The 12,202-nt window shown below is 54.0% G+C and overlaps 1 protein-coding gene across 3 annotated transcripts in view; it reads right to left on the bottom strand.

Moving 5' to 3' along the window:
- Positions 1-3,035: 3,035 nt before the first annotated feature.
- ZNF496 (zinc finger protein 496) overlaps positions 3,036-12,202 on the bottom strand; it is a 35,104-nt gene continuing 25,937 nt past the window's right edge. For all 3 annotated transcript variants that reach the window (XM_036224494.1, XM_036224493.1, XM_036224495.1), the window contains exons 7-10: positions 11,377-11,509; positions 10,905-11,009; positions 9,862-9,975; positions 3,036-5,338 (exon numbers count right to left, since the gene is read on the bottom strand). In XM_036224494.1, coding sequence (XP_036080387.1) covers positions 4,599-5,338; positions 9,862-9,975; positions 10,905-11,009; positions 11,377-11,509 — 1,092 coding nt within the window. In that variant the 3' untranslated portion in view covers positions 3,036-4,598. The remainder of the gene's footprint in view (positions 5,339-9,861; positions 9,976-10,904; positions 11,010-11,376; positions 11,510-12,202) is intronic.

Below are 12,202 nucleotides of genomic sequence, written 5' to 3'. Positions count from 1 at the left end.
GGCCACAGCTTAGCTCTGGGGCCAAGTGTGGCAGACGCACAAGACCTCTCTGAAGGAGGCAGGCAAGACCCTAGGCTTGGTCTGGGTCCTGCCACAAAACTTCAAGAACGCTTGGAATTTCCCGAGTGTCAGGAGGGTCTTTGTCATGTTGAGGTGGTGGTTCGGGGGGGCAGTGGAGCCGGTCACCAGAAAGACCATGTGTGCGATGAGAACGTGGGACTTTACACCAGGCCAACCTCTGGGGGCTAGAGGAAAGAAGAGGGGGCTGCAGATGGGGATGAGCATGGGGTACCCTAACAAAGCCCTCATAAGAACTTGAGACAGCTCAGCTCAGCTCCGGTGGTTGCTGGTTGTAGGTGTGGTGGGGGACTGGGAGGGGATGGCTCTGCACAGACCCCCCAGACCTCGCCCAGTGCATCCCTTCCTTTCTGCTGTTCCTCAGTTGCATCCTTTGTCACAAAAGTGAATCATAAGGATAATACTTCCAGTGAGTTACTGGAAGTCATTCTAGTGTATAATCAAATCTGAGGGTCCTTCGAAGCCCCTATGTGGACCCAACCCGGTGGAGGTGTGACTGGTCTGAAGCAAGACCCCTGGTGTAGGCCTTTGCCCTTTACCTGGGGAACCAAATGCCAGCTCAGTTGTCAGTGTCAGGGTGGAGCTGAATGCTGGACATCCAGGTGGTGTCAGCATCAGTGTCAGGCTGTGCTCGGCACCCAGCCAAGCTCATTCCCAAGGCCCTGCTCCATTGGGAGTTGACCATCTCAGGAGGACAGAGGTAACATGGTATCTCATATGGCACACATCATGGTCCCACTGTGTATCAGACACTAAGCTGACCTCAGAGGAACACAGTGAGGTCTCGTCGCTAGTGACCAGCAGTGGAGAGGTGCTGAGACAGGTGCACCAGGCACCTCTACCAGAATAGGGATCTGTGCTCTCTCTCTTCCCTGAGCCCCAGACTGCCCACCTACCAAGCACTCTCTCACAGAACAGAGTGTGTACAAGCCAGACACCAGCAGCAGCTACATGAGACCCCCACACCAGGACCCAATATTGCCTTCTGGAGGCTGGGGCCAAGTACTCCCATCTTGTGTCATCCTTGCTGGAGCACTTGGTTCTACTTCTACAGATTTGGTAGCTGCACACCTGGGCAGTTTTGGCTTCTTGCTCACAGATAGTTAAAGGAAGTTGCTAGTGAAATTTCCGATCATCCAGAATATCCTGAGATCAGCCAAGCCAGAATAGAAAAATGGCCAAGTCTACAACCATGTTACCTTGAACAAGCCCAATCTCAGAAGCTAAACAGGGTTGGGCCTGGTTAGTACTTGGATGGGAGACCACCTAGGAAGACCAGGTGCTGTAGGCATAAAAAACTTTTTAAAATAAGAGGATTGTAAGCTGACAAGGTCCTTGCAATCTGTGGTCAACCAAGGGTTGCCTCGCCTTAAAAAAAAAAAAAAAAGAATGAAAAAGAAAAGAAAAAAAAAAAATGGCCAAAAGGGAGATGCAGATGAACTTGGCCCAGCACTCCCTGCACCCCACACCAAACCGAACAGGTCATCGTTTGCTGACAATGCAAAGTGCTGGTACAATTTCCACATGAGCTTATACTCTTTCCCACTCCAGATCTTCTTCTGGGAAAACTTCAAAATACCCAGAAATCTCACTCTTAATTTACTGTTGGTGGCCAGAGGCAGGCCCATCTCTTTAAAGAGCACACAGACACCTTCAAAGGGGCTCTGATTCAACTTGAGAGAGGTGGGTCGACTTACCGCAACTGCCAGTGGTGTCTGCTCTGGCCTTCAGCATGTTCATGGCAGGTTCCCAGGCCCTCCATATTTTGACAAAACGTAGCAATGGAAGCATCACGGCATCCCTCAGTTACACTGCAAGCAGAAGTGCTCGTGCCTCATCCAATTTTGCCTTTAGCAGAGAGGGGCAACCAATTCATGGGACAGGAGTGACATGACCCAATCTCCAGGCAGGTGTGAACTTGCACTTCTCTTTCATTTGTGCCAGTTGTGACTTAGAAATGGCAAGGGACCTTCCCACCACTGGTCATCTCATGCATTTGGGGAGAGAGGTTGGGGGACTGAGGATACATGGGTGAAGCAGCTGTGGTGTGACCAGGGGTACAACCCACCCCCCGTCCCAGTGTAGAGAAGTAGTGATTTCTTCTCCTCCAGATAGGGATCAGATCAGATCGGGTGACCAGAGCTACCTATCCGAGGCCTTAAGTGTCACAAGGCTGTCTGACACCCAGAGGCCATTTGCAGCATCTTGACACCTTAAGCTCTCGTCAGGACAACTGACCGTCTCTCAGCTGTGCCGCACACACTTTTCACCTAAAGTGGTGTCTAATGTGAACATTGATTCGGTGTGTTTTTGTGGATCTGAGTTTACCATGCTAGTGACTCAAGAACAGGGAGATTCTTCTCAGGTGTGCAGTCTCTCCCACCATGGCAAGGCAGAGACACGGCTCAGCTGCCTGCCCAGGCCCAGGGAGGGAGCAAGTGGTCAGCTGTCATGGTGTATGGAGCCCTCCCCAGGGCAGGTAACCCCACTGGTTGCATCTACACAGATGAACTGGGATTTGAGCTACATCACCCAGAAGGCCTTCCGAACAGAGGGGCCTTATGACCTGATTAGGTGGGTGGCTGGGTGTTTTGGGTCAGTGAACAGGGGGCTTCCCACTGTGTCTGGTAGAGACTCAAGATGCCTGGCCTCCTCCTGGATTTCAATTCCCTTCCATTCCCTTGTGTCTTATTTAGGATTTGACTTTACAGGTAAGACACATCAGGTAAGGAGAACAATGTTCTTCCTTTAGACAAATGTCTGAATGTGTGTTGGGTGGGGGTAGGGGGGTGCTTCCTGTCGCTGGACACTTAGGCGAGCACAGCGGGAGGCACAAATGTGAAACCTGCCTTCTGTTTGTAATTCTCCCCTCCCTTGGACTTGAAGATGTGTTTTTTCCCCTTTTCCTGGTGGATCAATACAAGAGGCAAACTATTTAAAAACAGAGCCCCACCATCTTTCTTGTTCAGGGTTTGACCAGTTTTATTGCATTTACTGCTCCTGAGTGTGTAGCTGCATCTACACAGGTACAGTAATCGGAATTATACAATCTTGTGGCTCTTCCACTGGGTTTGTAGCAGTGGTGTCTCAATGTGACAATGACATAAGTGATGAGGAACCCTGATGTCTGCCAACGTTGCCTGCCAGTGAGACCACAGCTCCCACTGCTGGAGGTTCCACTGCCAACAGTCACCCCCGGTCTGGAGGTCCAAGCCACAAGCTGCAACACTACCGTGGCGAGGACTCCTGGCCTGGAAGCGGCGGCTTGGGTGGGGTGAGGGCAGGCACCCTGTCTGTGTGGATGCATCTGCCAGCTGGGGAGAAAAGCCATGTCCCAAGGCTGCCTGTGGCTACGGGTAGAATGGTGTTCCCTCCCACCAGACCCATGTGCACCCTAATCCCAGGATGTCAGAACACACAGCTCTCCCTAGGTATTCATTCGGTCACTGTAGATGTGACTGGTTGGCTAAGCAGCAGGCTGGGGGCCTGACCCCATGTGGCTGGTATCCCTACAAAAAGGGAGAACTTAGGGACAGACACAACCACAAGGATATCACATGAAGATGAAGGTTGGGGGTGGGGGGGAGGTGACACCTCTACAAGGAAAATCATCAGGTGCCAGCAACCACCAAAAGCTGGGGCAAAGCGCAGACAGATAGCTCCTCTCCACAGGGAATCAATCTGCCCTCGACCATGGACTTTCAGCCTCAGTTCTCAAGGTGTTTTGTTGTTCTGAGCCACTATGTTTTGGGTACTTTTTTGAAGCAGCCCTGATGAATGGGCAGAACCACAGGCTAGGTTAACAGACACACACAGCTTGCCCTCACAGGAGGCTCACTCCCTGACAGAATTCCTCATCCCCAGGCTGAACTCTCAGACCCCACACAACTTAAGTGCCTTTCAAGTGATGACAACTGTGCTCCCAGCCCACATTTAGGTACTAACATCTGGGCAGGGGGTATAACATACTGTTTAAAATGTGGGTATCGCTCTGGGTGAGCTCAGGACCCCTAACAAGCAGCCACCATCACAACTAAAGGGTGTGATACACTTCCCTTCACATGGCTTGCCCATGAAGGTCCGCCTGGTAATTGCAGGTGCTCCTTGGGCCGGAGGGGGTGACAGGAACTGGGACCACCGATGACCACAGGCTTGTTGTGCTCCACCCTATCCCCACCTGCACTGCTGCCTCCCCACCCTGCTCTGCCCAGCACCCCAGCACAGCTCCTGGTCGTCAGAGGCAAGTGCAGTTATCCTGGAACCTCGGAATGGAGTGTGGTAAGTCCGGCAAGCAGCAGATGCCGAGGGGTCATCGCGACCCTCTGCCCGCTCAGGGGAGCCCTGGGCCGGGTTCTCTCCCACTGGAAACAGGGTATTAAAGCTGGTGGCGACAGCCCCTTCCTCTTTCCTGGGCAGAAGAGAGCTCGGTTGGCCACTATCTCATTTCTACCTGAGAGTGCAGGGTTAGGAGAACAAGGTCAGTCCTGGGTCTGTGCTTCTTGCGGGTGGGCCGAGACCTTTCAGTAGGAGTTCAGTGCCTGCTTGGAGCGGCGCTTCATGTGCAGGCGCTGGTGGCGCAGGAGGTCGGAGTTGTGTGAGAAGCTTTTGACGCAGTACCGGCAGCGGAAGGGCCGCCCCTCATCCTTCCTGTGAGCGGTGCTGCGATGCCGGGCCAGGTGTTCGGGCCGCTGGAACACCTTCCTGCAGTCACGGCACTGGACACTCAGACGCGTTCGGCCCTCCGCCAGCAACGCGTCGGGGTCCGGACCCCCACCCGCAGGCCCCGGAGGGCCCTGCTCGCTGTCCCCCAGCGGCAGGTGCACCCGCCTGTGGCAGAGCAGATGCGAATTGAGGCGGAAGCTCTTTCCGCAGGCGCCGCACTGGAAAGGTTTCTGGGCCTCATGGGCCTCCAAGTGCCCGTCCAGGTCCTCGCTGTCACTGAACAGCTCCCCACACACCGAGCACTCGTGCAGCTTCTGCTCCCTGCGGCTGCGCAGGTGGCGGACAAAGTTGACCCTCCAGCGGAAGGCCTTTCCGCAGTTCGGGCACACATAGGACTTCCCAGAGCTTTGCACTCCGCCCCCCACTGGAGCACTCTGTGGCGGGACGGAGAGGCCGTGCTGCGGCTCCACGGGGCTCCGCCGCTCGTCAGTGCAGTAGGGGCCCAGCTGGGAGTCCTCGTCCCCAGAGCTGGACAGGACGATCTCGATGGTCACCTCCTCATCCACGCGGTTAGTGGGGGACGGTGTGTTACCTCTGGCTGTAGGAAAGAAAGCGATATGTAAGTCAGCGGTGCCGCCCAGGCCACAACGCAGCCCCTAGAAACCCCAGGTGGGCTTGATGGACCCCAAATCCATGGTGTCAGAGGGCTACAGTAGGAGGTGGTGGGTCGCCAGGCTGCAAGGCCTGAGGTCCCAGCCTGAAGCCCAGCACACGTGGCACAGCTACCCTTGGGCCATCATTTCTTTAGTTTGAAGTGTGGGACTGGGCCTAAAACGTGGGGGGGCGGGGAAAGGGGGTAGCAACGGGGTTGTTCTGGACTTAATTTCTGCAGGAAAGACTGTTCTGGCAGGTCTGGGAACCTGAGGAGAGGCAGAGCTGGACAGGTAGCAGCAGGGCAGGAAGCCCCAGGAGCCAGAGTGCAGCAGACACAGGCAATGCCAGGGCCCATGGGGTTTCTATCAGAAGACAAGGGTGAGGGGACTGGGGAGCAGGTGAGACCTGAAGATCTGAGATTTTCTGTCTGGCCACACTACACAAAACGAGTATTCTCGAGAGAGCACCAAAGGTGTGGCTGACCACTACATCTGACCAGCATATCAGCAACCAGCAGTGGGGATGGGGTGACCAGGGACAGCCGCAGAGGACAGTCTTGTTGCATTGCCTGGTCCTGTCACCTCCATTGGAGGCTAGTTTTGTTTTAAAAAATCCTATGTGAGCAGAAATGCTGCCAGACTGGACTAAGGACAGATAGGACGTACTTAAGAACAGCGGTCAGATGTCTGGGGTTCCACAGAAGGCCCACAGTGCTTGCTGGCTGCAAACACACATTGTCCTGGGAGGAAAGGAAGGTGACCCTGAAGGCAGCTTAGAGGTGGGCAGCACTGAACCAGGAGGTCAGTATGAAGCCCTCAAGGCCTGTGTGCTTGGAGCTGCTGGGTGTCCGTTACTTACAGCAGGCAGTCCTTCTCCTTAGGGACCTGTTCCTTTTGGAAGGAATGTTGTCCTGTGCCCATCTGACTACTGTTTTGATGCTTGGGGGTCACAGATCCACAGCTGGAGAGGAATGTACCCACAGCTGACTACATTATTTAGCTGAGTTATGGACTTAGGGTTGAAGCTGAACTAGGCTGCAGCACTAGGAGCTATTGGGCAAGGATGAATGTATTCTGCATGTAAGAAAGACATGAATTTGGGGGAGCAGAGGGTGGTTTTAAGGGCTGAATTGCTTTCCCTAAAAATCCATATTATGTTTAAGTCTTAACCCCAAAAACCTCAGAATGTGACTATATTTGGAGTCAGGCTCTTCTAAGAGATAATTAGACTAAAATGAGATCTTTAGGGTGGGCCCTGATCCATCTGGCATCCTTACATAAACATGTAGAGATGGCCTGTGAGTACCGGAGGGGTGGGGTGGGAGTGGGGAGGACACGGCCTTCTATAGGCAAGTGCATCTGGAGGGAAAGCCCACCATGCTGACACCTTGAGCTCAGACTTTCAGCCTCCAGAACTGTGAGAAAATCACTGTAGTACGTATGGGGTAGCATCTCTCAATCAAATAGGCTGAAGCAACCAAAAACAGGTGCAGAGTTCCTGAAAAAGGGGGACTAGACAACCAACAGTGCTGTCATGAGCCAACCCTGCAACACCGAAGGTTGCCTAGTAGACCAGCTAGCTTGCAGCTGTGCCCAGAACATCAGAGGAGCAGGAAAGCCAGGGATTCTCAGTCAGCAGTGGTGAGTACAGAGGGGGTATGGGGTGGGATAGGTCCCACAGTTGGGGAATGGGGAATGGAGCTGTGGGTATGAGTGCTCTTGTGTACATTAAATCATGTAATCCTGCACAACCCCACAAAGCAGCTATGATTTCTGTCTGTTTTACAAGAAAAATAAATTAAAACAGAGAAAGTTGCCCAAGGCTTCAGGGGAACTGAGCCCCATCAGGGGAGTGGGTGCTACCTAGACTGGCAGCAAACTGTTCAGAAGGGCACCCTGTGGGCTGGAGGGGCCAAGCAGATAAGCAGGGAGACAGGAAGGCAGGTATGGAAAAATGGGATGACAAAGCATCGTAGAATGTATACTGATGTTAGGAGGAGGATTTCTTGCAAGACATAAAAGCAAAAAGGAGATGAATAAATGTATTTACATTGCAAAAACATGAAAGAGAAATTTATGTGCTGAAGGGTACAAAATTAAAAAAAAAAAAGATGGAGGAATTATGTGCAAACAAGAGGTCAGGGATTGAGACCTATAACTTTGATTTCATAGCACAGGTGCCCCAGCTGCAAGACAGAGACGCCACGGCACTCATCATGGGCTGACAGCCCATGTCCCCCTCGACAATGTGCATGCCCAAGGCCTCATCCCCAGTGCAGAGGCAGTAGGTAGGGCCTTTGGCAGGTGATCAGGGTAAGATGTGTCTTACAGGTGGGCCCCATGCTGGGAAGGGCATCCTTGAAGAGAAGAGACACCAGAGCCCTCCTAACCCATACAAACTGCCGAGTGCGTATGCAGCGAGAAGGCTACTGCCAGTAAGGGCCTCGCCATCAGACTCTGCCAGCACCCTGGCCTCACCATCCCCACACCTGAGAGGAATTGTCTCTGTCCTGGCTGCCCCACCCACGACTGCTGCTGTGTCGTCAGTGAGGCCGTCTGTCTTGGGAGGTGGTTATGATCACAGCACAGGTCAAATGAAGACCTTGCCCTGGCACTTGGGATAAGGACATATGTAGAGCTTATCCAGTGTGAAGGGGAAAAGGCAAAACCAGAAACAGGTCCAAGCAACAGAAACCACCCGAATCCCAGAGAAAACACAAATGAACACGAAGAGCATCCCTCTCAGTGCAGCGGTGCACACAGGCAGGCACTGATGGGATGGGTGGGGGCATCCTGTGTGAGTCCCCAGGGTAGGGACAGGGACCCCTGACACGCTGTCAGAGTGGGCAGGAACTACCCAAATAGCAAGGCTTGTTCTCCAAAACCCACACCCACTCTGTGTTTGGGCAGCCTGGTGTCCTGCCTTTTCAGAGCAGGTTGTGTCAGAGCCCAGGAGAGGGAGAACATGAGGCGTGTGGTGGAAGGCACAGACCAGAGGCCTGAGTGCACATGAGTGGTGGGCACCGTCACACCCGACAGAGACGGGCACCGAGCCTGGCCCCTCAGGCTTGGGAGAAGCCCTCCTCCTGGGTCTGCTGTTGGTTTATACGTACATGAAATCCCTTTTGTCTACACACGACATGCGGCAAACACAAACGATAGTAAGCCCTGCACGAACCTGGGTACAATTACAACACTACCAGGACACTCTTGCCTCCAAAATATTTGCATCTCAGGTAAAAGAGGTTGTGCATGAGTCAGTCTGCAGAGCTGTGGAAAATCTGTGACAGAGTGGGTTCAAGTAAGAACCAGATATACTATTGTATGCCAACTGGAATTGAAAAAAGAATTTCTTTAATAGAAAAAAAAAAAAAAGAGTGGAGTGGGGGAACTAGACCTGAGTTTGGTGTTTAGAAGAACACCAGAATCCACAGATGCTGAAGATGGCCACATTTTAGTCTTTGCCACTGGAGGTGGTGGCCTTCACCAACATGACTTGGAGTCCAAATGCCGGCTGCCCCATAGGGGCAGGTGGGGCCCTCTGCAGAGTCCCCTGGCTCCCGCATCCCACACCCCTGCTAGCTTCCAGATTTGGGCCAGGACCCTGGCCTCCCATGCTCAGGGAAGAAACATATTCCACATGACTAGCCACACTGGATAGCACCAGCTCCAACCCCCAATGGGGCAGCTAGGAGGGGAAGGTTTCGGACTGAGGCTCAGCTGAGAAAGACCTTGGGAAAGGGGACCAGCACAAGCAGCTGACAACCCATGGGAGCGATGGGTTCAGGAACCTCAGAGTTCAATTCCTCTCCCCACCAGCACACATGTATGAGCACCAGACACACTATCCACACACCACACACACACGTGATCCACCACGGCAGATACTACGTACACACTCACATGTACATGTACACATCACATGCACACATATACACCACACAATGCAACCTGCCACAATACACCCACATGCATGTGCGCACATGCACACATGTGATCTGCCACAGGAGACAGCACACACACATCACACTCACACGTGCAGATGCACATGCACATCACATGCACACACACATAGGATCTGCCACAGCACACACCACAAAGCACATACCCACACACACATGGCTGCACATGGACACTCCATATGCACGCATATACACACAGTCTGCCACAGAACACACTACACATAGCACATACCCACACACCACATGCACATACACACCAGATAGGTGATCTGCCACAGAAGGCACTACACACACACCACATGTACACATACCACACACATGATCACCACGGCAGGCATACTGCACACACATGGCACATATCCACGCCCATGTGCAATGTACACATACAGCACATGCACATGTGATCTGCAACAGCACACACTACACATATACAGCACATATCCACATACACGTGTGGACACGCACACACGACATGCACACCCGCACGCCCTGCAGATCTTCCTCACCTGGACAGGTGCTCTGAGCAAGCACTACCTGCTGACAGGCTTGGGATTCGGGCACCTGCAGCTCATCCCGTTTTCTTCTTTCTTCGACCTGGAATGGCTGGAGACTTGCAAAGTCTTCCCAGGGAAGAAAATGGAAAAGCCAGTTTGTCCTACAGCTGCAGTGCTACTGGGAGGCACCTTAACAGATGCCTGGCCAGGCCAAGGCAGCACCAGGATCCCTCAGGTGTTTGTGGAGCGAATGAATTTTGCAGGCCGCCTGGGCTTTGAAGCCAGTGGAATCCACATAGGTCCCAGCTGTGCCCTGTCAACTTGACTGAATATGTGACTGCCAGGACTATGATCATTTCCACTCCTGTGGGGGACCTCCAGAGGCCCCAGTGCACCTTACAGCGGCCACATACAACAGCCTGCACAGAGCCTGTTGCCCTGGGGGGCCCTGTGTGCTTGCTACAGGTGAGGACAGGGAGCCACAGCTGATGGCTCTGCGTCACCTCTAGGTCGGTCCCAGAGGGGCAGAGCAAAGGTGTGGGGCTGCTGCTGGCACCCTACAAAGCTTTCTCCATGAAGGAGCAGACGTCTCAAGGCATCATAGTGGTTAAAAACTCCAGTTATGGTAACATGGAGAGCCCAGGGAGGGCCAGAAAACGCTGCTGCTGGGCTGTTGGCCAGGCCCTGCAGCCATGCCTGTGTCCTCATACCTGCAGGATATGGTGGGAAGCCTGGATGGGGGGGTCAGCAGAGGGACCATGCCCAGTGCTCCTTCCCCACCTGACCTGTGGACACTATGTGACCTCACCTGTGGAGGCGCCACAGGGTAGTCAGCACAGACCAGGTGCTGCCAACAGCATAGGAGACTGCCACCTGCCATGGTCCCGGGTGAGGAAGTGCAATCCCCACACACAGAGGAGTGAAAACCCCACATCCTTTGTGTGACAAGTCGGGGAGAAGGCAAGCCCCATTCTACCAGGGTCCGCTGTGAGGGAAACTGGAGCCTCTGGAGGTCCCCCGCAGCGAGCCTGCCCTGCTCCCTGGCATCTACTCACCTGTGTAAGAGGCCTGAGCAGCACCCTTCTCCTGGGGGTCCTGCAGTTCTGGGACGCGTGGCTCATTCTCTTCCTGGGAGAGGTCCAGCTGGGCAGCTGGGACATCTGTTTGCAAAAAAGAACACACGGTCCTCACTGAGCTGGAAGGACACCTAACGGGAGATGGCAGTGATAACCATGGAAGGAAGGCGGGTGCCATGGGCTTGGGGCAGCTGTCAGGCCCTGAGGTTAGAGCCAGAAGTGAAGAGGCAACAGAGTTGGAATGACAGAGCTAAGCAGAGGTGGGAACAAGTGATACTTGGTTTTGTATGGGAAGCAACCAGTCAGCCTCAGTTACATGCACAGGGACAGAGGATGGTCCATCTGCTAAGTGTCCTCGGGGCCACTGTGTACAGGTGACTTCCCATCAAGGCTAGGGGTATACAGCAAGGTCAGACATGGGCACCTGGTCTCAGGATGAGGGGAGCCCTACCAGGCGGCAGTGAGACCCCGCAGTCCTCTCCAATGATGAACTCCCCGTAGAAACCAGTCTGGGCGGGGTCTAGAAGGGACCAGTCCTCCTCCGAGAAGCAGAAGATCATGTCTTTGAAAGGGGAAACCCGGTTCTGAAACCACACAACAGGGATACCTCAGTCTGCGAACAAGCTGGGGAAGGGACACTTGTCAACAAGGGGGAGCCAGTAAGGGCGAAGGGCAGAGGGCTGCACCTCAGCCTTCACCTGACAGCTCATTCCTGTCCCCTGTCCCACCTGCTTGTCCCTATCCAAACAGCGACGCCTACCGGGCGGCCGCACATGTGCAGAAATGTGCCTGCCAGCTCGACGTGGCCCCAGGAGGCGGAGGAGAGCGCGCACCGAGATGCCAGGCACTAGGCTTGCCCAGACCATTGATTTCCGGGGTCTGTTGTGCCCATGTGCAATATGAAGTCTGTACGAGCCCCTGCATGGCAGCACTGGTGATCCCAGAGGATGTTATCAACAGATACTGATCACAGATACCAGTTAACAACTGAAGACGAGCTCTGTGCCCACCAGCAGAGTGCTGATTACCTCCAGGGCCTCCTGCCCCGTGCCACCGCCCCTGCTGGAAGGGCCAGGGCTCCACACTGAGGAAGGAGCCCTCCGCAGGCCCCGTGAACGGCTCCTGAGCACAAGGCAGGCTGGGCCCCACACACAAGGTGTTGGAGGCTGGAATGCAGGCGGCTGCACAGCGAGGCCTAGGGACAGATGGTGCAGGGACTTCTCTTACACTTTGAGTCACAGACCATGGGGTATGTCAAGTTTAATTTAAAAAATGAT

Source organism: Rousettus aegyptiacus, unplaced genomic scaffold (assembly GCF_014176215.1).
Source record: "Rousettus aegyptiacus isolate mRouAeg1 unplaced genomic scaffold, mRouAeg1.p scaffold_m13_p_7, whole genome shotgun sequence".
In the NCBI taxonomy this organism is placed as follows: domain Eukaryota; kingdom Metazoa; phylum Chordata; class Mammalia; order Chiroptera; family Pteropodidae; genus Rousettus; species Rousettus aegyptiacus.
Note: the sequence above shows the minus strand (reverse complement) of the source record. Positions and strands in the feature narration are given on the sequence as shown.